This window comes from Dendropsophus ebraccatus, chromosome 7 (assembly GCF_027789765.1).
Source record: "Dendropsophus ebraccatus isolate aDenEbr1 chromosome 7, aDenEbr1.pat, whole genome shotgun sequence".
Lineage (NCBI taxonomy): Eukaryota > Metazoa > Chordata > Amphibia > Anura > Hylidae > Dendropsophus > Dendropsophus ebraccatus.
Genome location: NC_091460.1, coordinates 38,100,639 through 38,119,242, shown reverse-complemented (window position 1 = coordinate 38,119,242; position 18,604 = coordinate 38,100,639). Strand labels below are relative to the sequence as shown.

At 42.2% G+C, this 18,604-nt stretch overlaps 1 protein-coding gene across 3 annotated transcripts in view; it reads right to left on the bottom strand.

Annotated features, from left to right (window-relative positions):
- Positions 1-18,604, bottom strand: part of DOK7 (docking protein 7) — an 80,847-nt gene that overhangs the window by 61,697 nt on the left and 546 nt on the right. For all 3 annotated transcript variants that reach the window (XR_011363813.1, XM_069976395.1, XM_069976397.1), the window contains exons 3-4: positions 7,820-8,050; positions 6,103-6,303 (exon numbers count right to left, since the gene is read on the bottom strand). Coding sequence is in view for 2 of the 3 variants with exons in the window: in XM_069976395.1 (XP_069832496.1) it covers positions 6,103-6,303; positions 7,820-8,050 (432 nt within the window). In the remaining variant the exon portion in view is untranslated. The remainder of the gene's footprint in view (positions 1-6,102; positions 6,304-7,819; positions 8,051-18,604) is intronic.

Genomic DNA, 18,604 nt, shown 5'->3' with positions numbered 1-18,604 from the left:
TGAGGTTAGCTTTAAATAAGGGAACAAATGGCACATCAAAGGCGTGAACTGACTAGGAATAGCACAAATTAGGGATTTAGTCTGGCTGAGATGAGCTGCTATGCCATGTAAGACAGAACACTGTGCCATAGACCCAGTGAACACACAGTACAGTAGATCAATGCCTAATGTTAGCAAGGGCCTGGCAGCTCTACTATGTGATATATGTATATGGATATTAAAGAGCCAGGGTGTCTTTAATCGCTAGACATGAGCACATTTTTTATGATACAGGAAAAGCCGGAGACCTGGACCCGGACTACCTTGGGGTAATACTTTTAATGCTGTCACTGAATTGGCTGACATGATATCAAGCAGATCATCCTTGGACACCAGATGTCTATGGGCAGTAGTTTTCAGGGGCTAGCATAGGGGTCCCACTGTGTGACAATGATTGGTTAGAGTTTTACATGTTGTTCTCAGTTGGAGTTTTCAGCGTGTTTACAGTGACAAGTGAGTGTTGTGTTGTAGTGTATGTGAGGTTTGGTATGGACAGCCAAGAATGGGGCCAAGCAAAATAAAACTGAGAGCTGTGGCTATGGAGAAATGTGAACGCTAATGGTCCCCATACAATTTATACTTATATCTATATAAAGTGTAGGGGGGGGGGGGTCTTCCAATACTCATAGACAGAGGAAGTCGGTGGAGATTGGGGTCAGAAGTGATGGAATTCCACTGCCCAGTCACTTTGTTCTCAAAGAGATCTGGCGGTGGCTTACCCTTCTCCTCCCCATAGAGAACACAGGGATGTTAAGCTGCACCAATGGAGAGAAAAGGAGCAATAACCATAAGCCGAATAATTAGTGAATCATTCCATAATATTGAAGATGTTTGGCCAAGGGGTACTCCAGCGAAAAGTTTTTTTGCAGTAATTGAAACTCTTTATAAAGTTATATAACTTTGTAATGTGCTTCAATCACCTATCTGCCCCTCTTCCCTATCTTTACCCCCCTCAATCCCCCACCAGGAAGTGAAGTAAACTCATTCTTACCTAATGACTGTTCTGTTGACCCCAGGCTACTCTGCGGAAGACATTTTGTGACAATGACATCATCAAGAGGGAGGCAGGTCTAAGCCCTGTTAAGCCAGCCTCTCTTTGTCAGATGACACAGGTTGCTCAGGTTGCTGAACAAGATGTAAGCCGTCAAACAGTTTTACAGAGCCATTTAGACATTACAGGAGACAAAGTGCATCATGGGAAAGCCCAAACCAGAAAGTGAAGAAAAAATGAAGCCACCAACTGGAGCTTCAGGGACCTGCAAACAGCGGGAAATTCAAATGGCGACATACTCAGGAGGAATGGTAAATGTAAAAACTATGTTTATGATTGATTGATTGATTGATTGTTGTTTTTTTTTTATCAGCGCCGGAGTACCCCTTTAAGTATGCTCACTGAATAATGGAGAGAACCGACCCTGTGCCCTCCAGCAACAACAGAAAAGGTAGTGACCAAAACTTATATTAGTGAGCCCAAGAGAAAGCCAGGCCTAAAGACACCTGGTACAGAAGCGACACCATAGAAACTAGCTCTGGTACAACCATTGACTGTGGTGCTTGTAAGTATAGAGACTATGTACATTACTTCTCTGGCTAAGGAAATACACATTAGAATAGCCAGTTTGCAATTTATAATGAGAATTGTGCCTCTAAGTAAGAACCACCCAATACAGTGAACCTTATATATGTTACAGCAATCATCAAGCTCACAGTAATAGATAATAGTAATAGGTTGTAGCACCAGCCAGGTGAGCTGAATGAACTTTTGCTGTATCAAGCTCACAGTGCCTAATCTGAGTTAAGCGTGTTAGGGTTAAGCTCCAAAGACTGTATAAAAGTGTGGTGTCCCACCACAGGTGTTACTAGTATTTACATCCCTTGCAAAAGCCTGTACTTCAAGTAACTGTGGTAACGAAGTAGTACCTAAGTTTTGCCACAAGATATCACTATTGTATGTAACTGTACTTGTAGTTTGCACAGCTGCAGGAAACTAAAGGGTTATTGTTTATTGTGATCTGTACACCAATGGACCTTCTCTTCTTCTCTACCTATCCCTAAGCTCCTTTCTTTCTATGGTTTCTTCTCCACCACTCACAGGGGACATTATAGGAAGTTGACACATGGGAAGAGGAAGTATACATCCACACTTAGTCAGTCTTAGTCTGGTTGTTGAGCAGAGAAGATGCAAAACAAGTTGGTTCCTGCTGTAGTCCACCTGGGCCCTGGCTTTGCCAGGTCCCCACTCCAGAACTAGTCTGCAGTCTTAGTCAGGTTCCTGTACAGAACAGACACACATGGAAGACTTAGACACCAGTTTCTTGAAAGCAGCACTTCTAAACACTATGCAGTGTTAAGCTACTCAAGGGAGAGGACAAGTCAGAGACACCCGAACCCGCTCCGAGAACAAGTCTAAAAGTGCAGGACAGTATCCTGATAACAAGAGGAACTGATTTGGATAGAGCAAAGTTCATAGAAGCCTACCTACTCTCGCAGCACTGGTGTAACCAGGAAACCTTGGCCCCGCTGCTCAACCCAGGTAACAAGGTCTGGGGTTTGTGTCACCCTCATAGGACGGGTCACCCGACAATGGTGGGCAAAAGGTGGTATAGCGACAAAGGTCAAACCACGGGCACAAGTAAACTTCTATTTTCAAGTCTTCAGTATTCTACTATTTCTTCTTCTAAAGTTCCGGCAGAGCACAGTACTACATTGTGTTGGGACTCTCAAGACAAACTCCTCTCCACTACTCTGGACTCTCACGACCTACCCCTCTCCACTACTCTGAACTCTCATGACGTACTCCTCTCAACTATTCTGGACTCTCAATACAAACTCCTCTCAACTATTCTCAGCTCTACTACTATAAAGGTCCTCAGTACAGTCTTGTCAAGTCTACAGTCTGCTATCAGCTATTGTACAAAGTATTCTCTCAGTAAAGAAGATCTATTTATGCTAACTGGACTCAGTGATTAGTACTCAGGCACCCACACAGTAGATACCACATCCTTTGGTCATCTCACTTTATATTTTGTTCATTCAATTTTTATTTTATTTGATAAAAAACAACAACTATAAAAAGGGGCTAAGGTTGAAAAAAGAACAAAACAGGGAGGACAGAGGGTGGTGGGAACATAATAAAACTGTGCCCAAAACTTTTGCACAGTACTGTATATTAAATGCGAGCCGCACATCGCGTTTCTACTGAGCATTTATGTGACTTCTTCAGGGTGGTCGGCTTGAAACAAGTTTTCCTCTAAGTAAGAATCCCCAACTCATATACATATCCAAATAAAATTAATATTATTGATTGACTGGAACTAATCAGAATTTTTCAGATCTATTTTGTGAAGCTACAGACTACAAATCACCCCCATGCCATAGGGCGGCAACGTTCACCAATCTGTTCTGGAGCACAGTGCTTACAGAATGAGAGCTATTAATATGGTGAGGAGCAATACATCAATATGAAGGAAGATTAATGGAACTGACAGGCAAAATTAGAGGCTATGTGTCAATGTGAGAGTGATGGCTGCTCAGTATTTGTGATGATTAGTCAGACTATTCTACCATATTGCCGGAAATAGACTTCAGAATATTGCAGATTTCTTTATGTAATAAATATACTTGCACTGAGCATGAAACACGTGTGTGTGTGTGGGGGGGGGGGTATACAGGGTCTCCAGGCCTATAAATAAGTATGATGTCACTATATGGAAAATCACGTTCAATGCATGAAAAGGAAACTATTTCACATACTGTACATTGGCTCAGTAAATGACTTTGAAACAGATGTAGGCAGACATATGAAGGATGGAGGGTCAGGAGTAAAGAGAGGAGGTGGAATATTTCAAGTTCTAAGGAGATCTAAAGACTGGTGGTGTCAGTTTCTTCTTTGAAGTAGGTGAAAGGATTATGTACTATAGAGGAAAGGGTATAGAGTTGTCACGGGGGCAGAGTAGAAGTTTAAAGTAGCCCGGGCACTGCTTCCATCAATGTCAGTGAGCAGTCATGAAGAAGAAAGCTTACCCTTTAAGGTACGCTCCAGGGTTGTAATGGCGAACGGTTAAAAACAAGGGCAGATTTCATATCCTTATTTTCTGTCTGTCCTGAGTCCAGTCAGTCTACAGGGCTATTCACATGGTCGTATGTCATACGTCTACTTAGCAAATACAGAGCATGTTATGTCATTGTCAGTCTAGGTGTCATATTTTATTTTATAGGGGTCAACAGGGCCATAAAAAAATAAGCAGTCTGATTTCATCATAATTTATAGCTGAGGATATGGGAGAGAGGACGACAGCACCTATTTATACTAGTGTATTGACTGTGTATAGGTGGGCATACAGATTGGATTCAAGTTGATAAAAAAAAAAAAAAAAACAACAACTATTTGTCAATAATCATTTTAGCCAACCAGTGGCCGTGTTTCATCCACAAACAATCTTTCAATATAGAATATTCTCAGAACATTCCAATCTAAAGGTACCCATATACTTCATACTAAAGTCACTGGCAGTGGGTTAGGTCGGCAGTATAAGACATACAGGGCTTCCTAACTCTCCACTTAAGTATTATGTTTGGGGGCAAAAGGGCTCCCTATAGAGAGGGGAAGAGTAAACCATAATTAGACAGCTCTAGCACTGACTTATCCCTCTGAGAACAAAAGAGTTGAACACTGAAAATCTATCACACCCAACCCTTGTCTTCGCTGGCCCTTATCCTCTGTCGGTGGAGATTCGGGACGCCCCATACACCTTATACTGTCCCTGACTGCAGTAGGTTCTTTTGACATTAGTATAATGTATATAGTCACCTTAGTGTGTATCCCCACCTTTAAGATGAAGGAAAGCAGGAGCCTATGTTTCCCACTTACAATTGGCATTATACCTAATCTCGGTGTACCCCACTGTTCTTGTTTGTATAATCTATTTGTATTGCATAATGCTCTTTGGTAGGACCCCAAGTGACTGGGCCTTAAGGAACCCTTATTCTTGGCTTGGTAGTCATCAATGACCCTGTACTTATACACTATAAATTTTTGTGGTAGGAAAACTTCTGCCACTTACGGTAAATTATGGGGAGTCAGTACAGTTATTGTCGGCCTAGAAACTTCAAATTACACTTGTACAAAGTTTTTTTTTATTTTACGATGACAGAATAGGGGAGCGAAGATACCATGGGGATTTGGGATACAAACCCATAATGCTCAGTAAAGCAGACAATGCTAACCATTGCAGACCCTTTCCCAACCACACTCACATCGGAAATTCTGTAGTTACTCCATTTTTATCAGGCTGTCGACCCTGCAATCCAACCAAGTCAACTCCTTCCACTTCCATTTTAGGAAACCCTGTCACCTCTCTGCTTTACTCAGGGGGGTTAAATCGATGACTTCTCCTGCCAAGCCAGCTCCCTGAGCTGACATCAGCTGTCTAGGGTATTAGGGATGCAGTCATGTAGGCTGATGCAGCTGACGTCAACTCAGAAGGCCAGCTTTGGACATGAGAAGTCATCATGCTAAGCCCCCTGAGCCATGACACATTTTCCCAGATGGGAGGAGGGAGCGAGTGAACTTGGCTGACAGCAGGGTCCAGAGCCAAAAACTAGTGTGGTATGGCTGAGAAAGGACTTACATGTAACTAAATAGACATAAAAGGTGTCAAGTGCTAAACTTTGCATAGTGTATTGATTTTTACAATATTTTTTGGTCTGTGGAATACCCCTTTAAGCTCGTACTACTGATTGACTGTAACTACTGAGGGACAAGAAAAATCTCACCACAACGCAGGCCTTGAGGTAAATGTCTACCCTTTAACACCATGCCATTTTAGGTGCGAAATTCTGTGCTGCTTAATTTCCCAGTATAGAGCTGTCTGTCGTCACCACTAGGGGGAGCTTAGGAGGTAACAGCATACTATTATATTTTGAACTTAGTGATAACACAGTACACAGTATAGTCAGTCAGACAGAGCATTATATAATAAAGATTTAGCTGAGACCTCTATAAATGAGAGCTGATGCAGTAAAAGAATACATTATACATGAAGGAAGTTTCACAGTACTTACAGTATCCGCACCGTGTTCCTCCCTCAAAGACAAAGCCATTAGCCACGGCTCCATAGCGTCTCAAGTCTGTCAATTTCCACTGTCCCATAACAACTGGTGGAAGATCTCTAGCAAGAACTAAGATGTCATTGCACAGGTGCAATGTTGCAGGTCCACTTTCTAGCTTGGTGCCAGGCAATACTCCAACATGAAATCTGTGAACTGAGATTAAAATATTAATGAAATATTAACTGTGACCCAAATTATAGTTCCAACGGGAAGAAAACCACAACCAAGCAGACTGGACCAAATCACAATATAAATGTGCACAAACAAATTGTCAGTCATTTATGTCATGCAAATAATAGTAAACATATAAAGGACGATGGTCCCGATTATCCGATTGGAAAGATCTCCCAAATTACAGGTCTGGGCATGAAGTCCTCAATGCTCATCTTAACAACCCCGAAACAGCTATCTATAGCGGGTAACCTTTCCTTCTGGAGAGTTTTCTGGCTTGGCTTTAATCCTTAGTCATGTTCTAAGGCTTCTAAGTAAAGTCAAACATTGACTTGAAGGGAAAGCTATTTCCAAAAAGTAGCGTCAGAGAGCAGCTCTGCACATCCTTCTTCTCACACTTACTCAAAGGACACCAAAGATAGAAGTCACACGTTGCCCCCTTAGGCCCTACATTAAAGTGTTTACCCCTAGCTCAGTGTTTTCCAAGCTGCAATTCTCCAGATGTTGCAAGACTACAATCCCCACCATACTCTTACATCTAAAGGCTGTCAGGACATAATGGAAGGTGTACTGTACTCTGAGAACACAGGTAGAGGATTACAGCTCTCAAGGTGCTCAGGTGACAGCTAGTCACATTTATTATTAAAAATATTCCTCATATAATGATATTTACTTTGTTGAAAACTGAATAAACCTGATAATAACCCATAGGGGGAAATTATACATTCCCAGATTTCATTAATAAGAGGATCTTTTTCAATTATAAATATAAAAAGTATGCATCCATTTTTTTAACATACACCAAATTTTGTTTACGTTAAAAAAAATGGATGCGTTTTCATCTGTATATGCTAACATGACAATGTACATGCCTAAGAAACAGGCAGGTGTAAACATAACCCGTCAGATTGGGCTGGGTTCACACTACATTTTACAAGCCAATGGAAAAACTAATTTTTCATTGACTTCCATTATAAAAAAAACAGATCAAAATGCATAAATTTTTTTAACATACACCAAATTTTGTGTACGTTTAAAAAAATGGATGTGTTTTGATCAGTTTTTTCCATAATGGAAGTCAATGGAAAAACGTATCAAATGCAACCGATTTGGATTGCAAACGTAGTGTGAACCCAGCCTTACAAATACATTATAAAAAATGAATATAACTTCAGTATTTGATTTTGAAAGATTCTATGGTGTATAATACACGTCTGTCCATAGAGTTTCCAGTTCCTGTTGCTGTCAGATGTTTCCATCTGTCTGTCTTGTCCTGTTGTGTGTTTTATCTATTACCTTGTCCTGCCTATCCAGTGAAACTAAATTCCACAACTACTCACGCCATTGAAAATGGATTTGGACTAGAGTCCGAAGGCAAAACCTGTCACAGGACCATTCATCTACTAAGACTAGCATGGGGCCCCTATTAGGTTTCAGGACCCTGATACAACTGCTGCCTCAGCGTCCTCTATAGTTACAATCCTGGGACAATCATTACCTTCTCCTAAACTGTAACGTATCCGCACATCCCAGGCATTCATAATTTCCTTATTGTCAAACCCCAACATAACAGCTTGTGAGAAGCAGATGATGGCCAAAGTATGGTTCACCCCCTCGTAGGAGACGCCGGCATCCAAGCCACAGATGTCCTCCAATGTGACACTGCTCTTCTCTTTATGGCCCTTTGTCCTGTCTGATTTGTCTTTATACACCAACATCAGCAAGCAATCTGAAATATAAGAGGTATACATCATCAGTACAGAGCATTCTGCCTCGACATGCAAACCATTGAGCTTTATAATGATGTGTTACATCTCCCATCTCGTCTTTATTATTTCCATGCAGCTATGTACAGGCAATCTTCTTCTCACATTCGGTAGCCCAGTAATAACATCATGTCATCTGCATTATATTTGTATGTTCCTTATTTAAATAAACCTGTCACGTTCACAGCCGGTATACACGTGGGGCATGGCCATCTGTTTTCTGTAGTACAGGCCTATAAATCAAGTGTGCGCATTGTGTATGAATGATATGGCATCTCATGTCTATTACATTGGATTGCAATACAAGACAGTAGATGGACTACTCCATTAGGCCTGATAGCATCAACAAACACAAATACTCCTTTAGTCTTATAATCTGTGAAAGTTTCCATAGTCAGGTCCAGACTGCTCACACAATGATATCATGTTTTATAGACATTTCCATAGGATTTTTTGGAATCTTCACCTTTCGGAAAAGAGGTGTCCCTGACTCCTAGTCTGCCAAGGTGTTCAATGGTAGTTCCATGTAGACGGAGACAATGTTGACATGTGGCTGTGTATTTCCATAAGTGCTAAAGACTTATATGAAGAGTGACCTCTTTCCTTTTATTTATTTTATTTATTGTTTAGAAGGACATATTTGCTCCCAGCACATAGGGTGGTGCTTTGCAGGAAGCAGGAATAAAATTTTTTTATAAAATCACCATGTGTGTCAGAATTCTCCTTTAAAGGACCGTGACCATTAGATATCCTAATACTAATCCTCATCAATGTGGGAATCTTGTAAGGTGCGACAAGGTGACACAGAATTCTTTCCCAGGCTAAGAATATCACATACATCACATCCTATCTGATTTCAAGGGCCTCATATGTGTTCTGTACATTCAGTGAGACAATTTCCATGAAGTGCTCGTATCCAGATCTGTGGGCAGAGAGTGTGTGTCACCCATAAACTAACTTGATACTTATAGATATTTTTCCAGGAGAAAGAACAATAAATCTTTTATAAACAAGGAGATGTTATAGCCTCTAAAGATGATGAAGACACAACTCCAGCTATGTATGCTGATTTCACCGCCTCAGACGATTAAGAGGAATCCAAAAGCCTGAAGCCAACGAACAAAGAAGAATGGTCACCCCCCCATACCTTCCATACTGGAGAGGAGTAGACTAGAATCTGACTTTTTACTCTTTTGACTTTCCTTTGTATAAGCCTATTAAAAGATTGCCCCCAAAGTGGTGAAGACCACAGAACACACACACTGTGGGAAGGATTGTTAGCCTTTTGACCTGGCAATAAAGGTCATCTGCTTTTGATAATGGCTTCAAAGGGGGGACTATTAAGGATGTGATATTTTGTATATTAAGTGAAGCCATTAAAATTTGACCTTCTAAACATGTAGGGATGTTTTCATTCCTTAAAGCAAATGTACCATCTGGTACATTCACTTTAACAAGAACCACAGATAGATCGGCATTGGCACAGGGAAGCCGGTGCCGCGGCCCATTTTTTTAACCGAGGCCCGGTTCCTGTGTACGGCGCTGTTCTATCCACGGGTACCGGGGTAGGACTGAACCACTGAAGGTTGTCTGGGCAGCCCCCAGTGGGAGGATTCCCCCACCCCTCTATGACGCTGCTTCGTTAGAATCAATGAAGCCGTGTCATAGAGGAGTGGGGGATTCCTCCCACTGGGGGCTGCCCGGCCCGCCTCCAGTGCTTCAGCTCCCGGTACCCGTCGATAGAACGGCGCTTTGCGCGTAAACCGGGCCGTGGTTCATAAAATGGACCGCGGCACCAGCTTCCCTGCGCCAGTGCCGATCTATCCGTGGGTCATGTTAAAGCGAATGTACCTGATGGTACATTCGCTTTAAAGCTTACGATAAAAACACTAGTGCTATGCAACTAACTCCTTTTGTACCAATGAAGAACTGACACAAGCTATGGTAGAAAAACACACGCCCCAGGATATATATACTGGCTGCCATCTTTGAATAAAGTTAATCCACCTTAACCATCACTGTGCCAGGGTGTTTGATTCTCAGTGCGCACCAAATTTATAACTTGAAATTTTGAGCAGACCGTCAATATGACAGCAATCATTCATAAAACCCATATCACCAACAACCACACTAACACATCTTCTATCTGCAGGCTTCACCAATAACAGGGCTCACACAATCCACATAGGAGAGGGCTAGGAGAAGATCCCAGCAGAATAAAGCAGGATTGTCCACTCTGGTTTGCTTGAATGATTTATGAAGTAATCTAATCCTCCCCAGATAGTTCAGCCAGAAGATGACACAGTCTATGAATCTACACTTGTGAAGTCAAGGAGAGGGGTGGTAAGGTGTCCACCTTAAAGGGGACCTGAGGCTGGTTCTTTTCTTATTACCTGTGTAATGAGGCTCAACACCTATAAGTTCATGTATCCTGAAATGAGAGGTTGCATAACCCACCATGGTATTATTAGCTTTAGTGAGGAGAACAGGCTCTTGCCTAAAAGGGTTTCATATTACCTGTACTAGTGGGGCACGTAAAGCTAGCAATGCAGGGTCAGGGTCTCTGTTTTACAAGCACAGGATCTATAAGCTTTGTTCCATTGCTAATAGATTCTAATCCTGACTGCCAGATATATATATATATATATATATATATATATATATATATATATATATATATATATATCGTATACTCTATGCATTTAGTTCTTGATTTTGCCATCAGTTTTATTGCTTGCTTGTTGTTTCTGCTAGGGAAAGGAAGACTTTCCATAGGGATATTTGCAGGGATGTCTTGTGAAAAAAAATTTGGGGGGGAAAATTAGTGAAAGCTGGAGTCAGTTCTTAGGATCTGTTCCTTTCATCCTCTTCTGCTTAATTCCTTACAACCATCATCTACATGCAATGGTTCCATCATCCATTCCATAAGGTTTCTGTCATCTGTAGGTTGCTATAGTTTTTGTAACCTGTCTTTGTATGTGCCCAATTCTGCTGTCTGCCTATTTGGGCCTAATATAATGGACTGGGCAGTCATCAGTACCCAGTTCTTAGAGGGAAGAGACTTGGGTTTATGTTGTATTTGGAGCCATAATGACTGCCATTCTTTATGATACACAGACTAATGTAATGTCTAGTAACTGTCAAGTGGGCGGTCACCACTGCTCTCAGTGGGGATCTGCCTCCCATTTGACAATCTATATCAGGTATCAATACTAATGGCACCAATAATAAACAGTAAAAAGAAAAAATATGTGAATAATGTGAGCAGAGGTTTTTTTTACAACGCCCACAGATTCTTATTACATAGCATTGATTGAGTAATTATGGGAAAAATAGAATTCATTCCAGCGTAGCTGCTGCCAGGACCCCCCCCTCCCCTCCTTGCCTCCGTACAGTACCAGTCTCCCTTCTAATAGAAACCTTGCTAGTAAAGTCTCTAAACCTGTCAGCTTTTTATTTCGGGAGGATGATTAAATACCGTGTCTACATGGCGTTCAGACCTCAAGAACACGAGCCAGGCAGCCGAGGATTTCTAATAATTGTTACAGATGAGCACCAATCCCTAGGAATAAATGAAGTCAGTTTTCAGGTCGATTTCTTGAACTCTTTTCAGGAGGGTTTTATTAATGTACGTCGAGGAACACTGCTTCTTACTACAGAGGGTTTAGCCGTAAGACTTGTCACTGTTATTAACAAAGATTGCCACCTGGGATGTATTTTTACCTCCAAGGTAATCGCATAGCAGAAGAAAGAGTCAGCAATATGCAGAAGAGATCTGATGGATAGGATGAGGATGTGTGCAGAACCTATAAGCTAATACATTGTATATGCATTATTCTGTTAATATACCTCCCGACATCTGAACCAACAGTTGTAGACATTTGGGGGCCTGTTATATGAACAGATTGTGGTCTGCCATGTGCGCCAATAAATTATATACAAGCTCATTGCAGATCCCCAATAGCTGGCAGAAAATAATCATTTGGACGAGAACTGTCTCATGTAAAATAGCCTTTAAAGGGGTACTCTGGAGGAAAAAAAATAGTTTTCAAATCAACTGGTGTAAGAAAGTTATACAGATTTGTGAATTACTTCTATTTAAACATCTCAAAACTTCCAGTACTCATCAGCTGCTGTATGTCCTGCAGGAAGTGGTGTATTCTCTCTAGTCTGACACAGTGCTCTCTCCTGCCACCTCTGTCCATCACAGGAACTGTCCAGAGCAGTAGCAAATGCCCACAGAAAACCTGTACTGCGCTGTACAGTTCCTGACAGAGGTGGCAGCAGAGTGCACCATGCCAGACTGAAAAGAATACACCACTTCCTGCAGGACATACAGCAGCTGATAAGTACTAGAAGGCTTGAGTACTTTTAATTAGATGTAATTTACAAATCTCAATAACGTTCTGATATCAGTTGATATAAAAATTTTAATTTCTGAATTATCCCTTTAAGGCCTGTTCTGATTTGTCTAACCTCCCAGTGATAATCACCTAGTGCTATATTTGCATAAGCCCACTCTTAAAGGGGTATTCCAGCATAATAAATGTTTTAATATTTAAAATTTAAATAAAACGGAGACATTTACTTACCCTGGTCCCCCACAGCTCCCATTCTGTGGGCTTCCAGTCCTCTGCTGCTCGTCTCTCTTCCATGCTTTTAAGACAAGGAGTTGCATCAGGACCTGTCCATGCCAAGGCAGGACATTGCTGTGCCTAGTGGTTGGCTGAGCAGGTAAGTCCAACTCCTCCTCTCAAAAGCAGAGTGAAGATGTGAGCAGCCAAGGCCCCGATGTCCCAGGAATGGGAGCTGCAGTATAGGTAAATAAGTATCACAAATTTTTTTATTTTTACAATTTTTTTTTTGTACCAAACAATCCCTTTAACTCTTCCAGAACAGATCACATTGGTAATCTCCCCCAGTGTACCTACAAACCATTATTTTAATTTCATCACTAAAGGTGGACCTCATCAAAATGTTATTCTCTACTATCGTTAGCATTGAAGATTGGTGATGCTTATATTGGCCTATGGGCTAAGTGGTCCGTATAACAAAACTGCCTGATTATCCTCAAATTTGGCATAATGGGGGCACTGGCTAACACTGGGAGAATGGGTAAATTTAATCATCCAAAAATAGTTCTCAGCAGATCATACTATCCACAGTATGCTTCAGTAGTTATACACACCTCCTGCTCTTAACATATGGGTGATGATCATCAACAATGGTCTACCCAAGAGCTGGGGATGTCTCTCTAACTATCCATGTACACTATACTGAGAAGGTAGAAGAAATAGGGAATCAGTGGCTCCATTGCAGAAGGACTGGAAAAAAGGACGCTAGGTATCTTAACAAAGCATTATACATAGACTCATTTACTAACAATGCGTCAATTTTAGGCCACTATGCTGTCTTTATGTTGTTGTTTTTTTCGCGCCAAATTCATTAATGTGTCTCATGCCGTATGTAAATCTGCAAAAAGGTTTGCGGAGCCTTAGTTTACGAGTCTCAAAACATGTGACTAGGGAGACAAGACAAAGAAGTCACCGTCGGCTACCTGCCGAATTGCCCAACACAGTGAAATCCTAGGTCCATTGCCCCTTGGGAAACACCAATATGCAAAAAGGTCAGCGGAGCTTCAGTTACAAGTCTCAAAACCGGGGCTAGCCAGATATCCCTCCAGGGATGGACCTAGCAAAGGCATGGCTCCTGTACAGAGACCGACAAAACCACCATATTACGTTGCCCCTTCAGCCAATATCCAACTCAATTAAGAGTGTAACAGCATGACCCGGGAAATACCAAAGCCAGGTATCCATCCACAGACAGCTGTTGCAGGGTGTTGCCCCTCATCAGTGTGGAGCAGGATTCTGGCTAGGTGGGAGCAATGCCAAGTAGACCAATGAAGGCCCTATTACAGGAAACGATTATCGTCCGTAACGGCTGATAATCGTCTTGGTGGGGTTTTTGGCAAAAATTATGGCCAAGATTTATCAAAGGGTGTAAAATTTAGACTGGTGCAAACTGCCCACAGCAGCCAATTACAGCTCAGCTTTCAGCAAAATGGAAGCTGAGCTGTGATTGGTTGCTGGGGGCAGTCTGCACCAGTCTAAATTTTACACCCTTTGATAAATCTCCCCTTAAAGTGACTGTACCACCAGGTCCAGGCAGAAGCACTGGAGGCGGGCCGACACACCCTTAGTGGGAAGAAACCCCCAGCCCCTCCATGACCGGACTCCATTAGAATCAATGGAACCCTATCATAGAGGAGCGGGGGTTTCTTCCCACTAAGGGTGGGTCGGCCGCCTCCAGTGCTTCAGCCTGGGCCTGGTGGTACAGTCACTTTATGTATTTGTCTGGTTTGTGGACAAATGGTGTCGCACACTTTTAGTAAATGTGTTGGTCCACTAAAAATGCACAAAAACCCAACAAATTGCTGCCGGGAACACTTTAGTAAATCAGGCCCAATATATTATTTTTTATTGAAAACTGGAGGGTTGTTTTAATTCCCTAGACATTGGAATTATACAGTAGGTGATTTGTATAGAATAGAAGTATAGAACAGAGCGCAGATGACTGATGAATACTTAACGCTCACCAATAGACTGTGACAGGAAAACAAATTAAAGGCTGATGAAAAACAGATCGACATCAATTTTTCTCTTAAACAAAATCCGCTAATAAAAAAATGTAATCTCCAATCTCAAATATATAAGGATTAGAAATATGTGGCATTCTATGGCATTCATACAGAAAATCTGCTGTACTAAAAAGCAAATTTATATGGCCCATGAACACTTTCTTGAGATACACGAAAGCATCTATAAAAGTCGATAGGGCTTTAGAATTTACTCATTTATCAAAACTTTTCTATTTATATTTTGATTAGTCTTAGTATTAAACGAGAACTAAAATGCTTGAGTGCTAACAAAACCAACAAAACGTCAATGGAAGACTCGAGCATTAAACCAGATGCCCCCTGCTCAGCAGAGGGGAGGGTGTTTGGTTCAACTGAAAACCTCAGAAAGTGATAGAAACATCTAAGAAATTGAACGAGAACAACAAAACGATCGTTCAGCCCGGCGCCACCCCCCTCCTCTCCCCATAGATAACCCTAGAACATTCCTGTTTGTCCATACGCATTGTATAGTCAACTCTCCTGTCACACAGAACCAAAACCTTTGTAACCACACAGTGACATTATACTGACTGAATTGTTGCAACAAAGAGCATTGTCTCCTGGTAAAGTATGCATAGCTGATAATATAATTAGGAAATGTTAATAATATAATTAGTCATAGTTAATTGCCCTCATAACCTGCATAATGAGCTGGTGTCTTTCCTTGTGTAAGTGTGCAAAGGACTGGGACTTCCTGTGTTTGGTCTAAGGGAAGCTAGGACCCAGAGAAGATGACCAGGAAAAGGAAGTGCTGCTGTGTTAGCTGGACATGAGGGAGCAGTAAGAGCTGTGTCTGAGAAAAGGGCTAAACCAGGTTAAAAGGAAGCCTGTCACCCCGGATGCCGGGGTGAAGGCCGCCTGACCCCCCCCCACTGGAACCCCTTATACTTACCCCTTCCATGAAGTCTCGGTCCCAGACCCAGTCCTGCCCCCATGAAATCCCCGTCAAAAGCCGTGCGCTCGCTCACCAAATGACTACTCCAGTCATTTTCTATGGGCGTCGGTCTCTGGTGAGCATGAGCACGGCTTCCAACGGGGATTTCTCGGCAAAGGTGTGCAGCTGAAGACAGGGTTGATAATAAACAGAACTATCTTCATTATTGATGTAAAGACTGTTAGGGAGATTTATCAAACATGGTGTAAAGTGAGACTGGCTCAGTTGCCCCTTGGAACCAATCAGATTCCACCTTTCATTCCTCACAGACTCTTTAAAAAAAAAAGAAAGGTGGAATCTGATTGGTTGCTAGGGGCAACTGAGCCAGTTTCCCTTTAGGCTCCTTGCACACGGAGCAAAAGTGGCGTAATTCCGCGGCCTCCTCTCTCGGCGCTGAAGAATGAACATGTTCATTCTTTAGCACGGAGAGAAGAGCCGCGCAAGCCTCCCATAGAGTGTCAGGGAGGCTGGCGGCATTCCGCGACAATTTCACCGTGGAATTCTGCCACTTTTGCTCTGTGTGCACGGAGCCTTACACCATGTTTGATAAATCTCCCCCTGTATGATGTTGTTTATATTACAAGTCAGTTAGTAAAGTTATATTGTTCACAAGCCAGTATCTGCCCCTATTACTGCACTCGTCCAGGACATTAGAGCGAAAAGTCCAAATATCAGCACAGAGGGGGCATGGACAGCACAGAGGGGACATGGACAGCACAGAGGGGACATGGACAGCACAGAGGGGGCATGGACAGCACAGAGGGGGCATGGACAGCACAGAGGGAGCATGGACAGCACAGAGGGGGCATGGACAGCACAGAGGGGGCATGGACAGCACGGAGGGGGCATTAACAGCTCAGAGGGGGCATGGACAGCACAGCGGGGGCATGGACAGCACGGAGGGGGCATTAACAGCTCAGAGGGGGCATGGACAGCACAGAGGGGGCATGGACAGCACGGAGGGGGCATGGACAGCACGGAGGGGGCATGGACAGCACAGAGGGGGCATGGACAGCACAGAGGGGGCATGGACAGCACAGTTTGGTCGCATGTATAAAAATGAAGCAAGTATATTGCAAAACTGCTTGTGATCACAACCCCTGTTCATTTAAAAAACTAAAATTACTAAAGTTTATCTTTAACATAATGTAACACCTCAGAACAGTAATCATAAATAGAGAAAACTGAGACTATAGCATGTGCCATTACAGTGCACCATCTTGCCCTTCTGTGCATTCAATCAGAGGCTCTTAAAGATACAGGATGGGTACATTGCAGCCTGAGCAAAACAGAGTGACAATAGTGACATGCACCTGGACCTCACATCAGGCAGTATCTGTCCAGAACTATATCAGGTCATATGGATCAACCATTAATTGTTTATCTACATTGGTTAATCATACAAGTACGTGCAGTGAACCATTTAGTAATTCTGTAAGATAATTTAATAAGATTTATCATCACATTTATCATTGTATTGTATTGATCTAGACTAGACTGTGTACCCTTTTGTTTCTAGTTTTCCTCACTAAGGGCTCTGGGGCCTACTGGCTGTGCAAGTGACAAGCCCTCTGGCCACCTGTGCCCCCTGTCAGTGGAGGTCCCATCTTCTCTCTCCCTGGGCCCCCCTAATCTCACAGTAATGCCAAGCACGCTATCTTCTTCACCAAAGAGACAGATCACAGAGTCCATTAGGCACAGGGTTGGACAGGCCCACTAGGGTAACAGAGGATCCTATGGGGCCCAGGTTATGATACAATAATGAACCCTTAAAGTCCAGCCAAAGACAACTCTATTAAGGCTGTGGAGTTCACCATTTGTCACTGAGGCAGTTTTTAAAGGATTACTACAATGTATTAATGACTGGGTGAAGATAGGATGGTCCAATGAAGTGGTCATGCACATGTTCTGTATAGATTAGCAATAAGGGATAAATGTCTGATCACAGGGGGTCTACCTGGTGGGATACTGCTGCAATCTCAGCCACCCAAGTTTCACTTTAGAATGAAGTGGCAAGTTGCACCGCTGATCCCTTCATTGTCTATGAAGCTGCTGGAGATAACCGAGTACAGAATACAGCTATCATCACCCCTACATTCTGAGGTGAGACTCGGGTACCATTCTTGGGATCAAAGGGGGTCCCATCTGTCAGACCCCCACAATTAGACATTGATCCCTTATCCTGTGCATGGATAATAAGTGATATAAGTTGGAATACCCCTTTTATTTGTAAGCCCTAAGGAGCCCAGAATTCTTTGTCGGGCCCAGGGCCACCAGCCCCCACTGAATGTGGAAGAAGAGGAGTTTTGTGGGCCTGAATTACCTAGCCTCTCAGGACAGATTTAGTCATTATAAAATACATGTAAAACAAATAACCTTTACCATTACTAGACTGTACATCAGGGAACCAATATGCATAAATTTATTTTTAAAAATATTTTTTATAGTTACAAAAGGATAAGAAATTGAATTTTACATTTGTATTATTTTTTTAATTTTTTGCACAATTTAATTTTAATATTTTAAAGAAGCTCCACTATTCTGCCCTAATGTTCCCGGCTGCTGGGAAACATGAAACCTACTGCAGAGTTTTAATGTCATCTCCCTCCTTTCCTACAGCTCGCTCACACGCTAGGCAGAATTCTGTATCCTCTTTCTATTTTGGTAAGTGTATGTGCTTTGAAGTAACAAACCCCCTTCTCTGTGCCCATTGATATATCTGAAAGGGGAGGCCTTTCAATGTGAATCTAAACGATTACTCCAAATGACGTTTCCATTCAAACCCATCGCGGTGTGAAGAAAAAAATGTCAATTTTTTTTTAAAAAGAGTCATTCAGCCAAAGATTTGTATTTGTATTGACAACAAAAATGAAAAAAGCTCATTTACAGAATTAAAAAAATTCT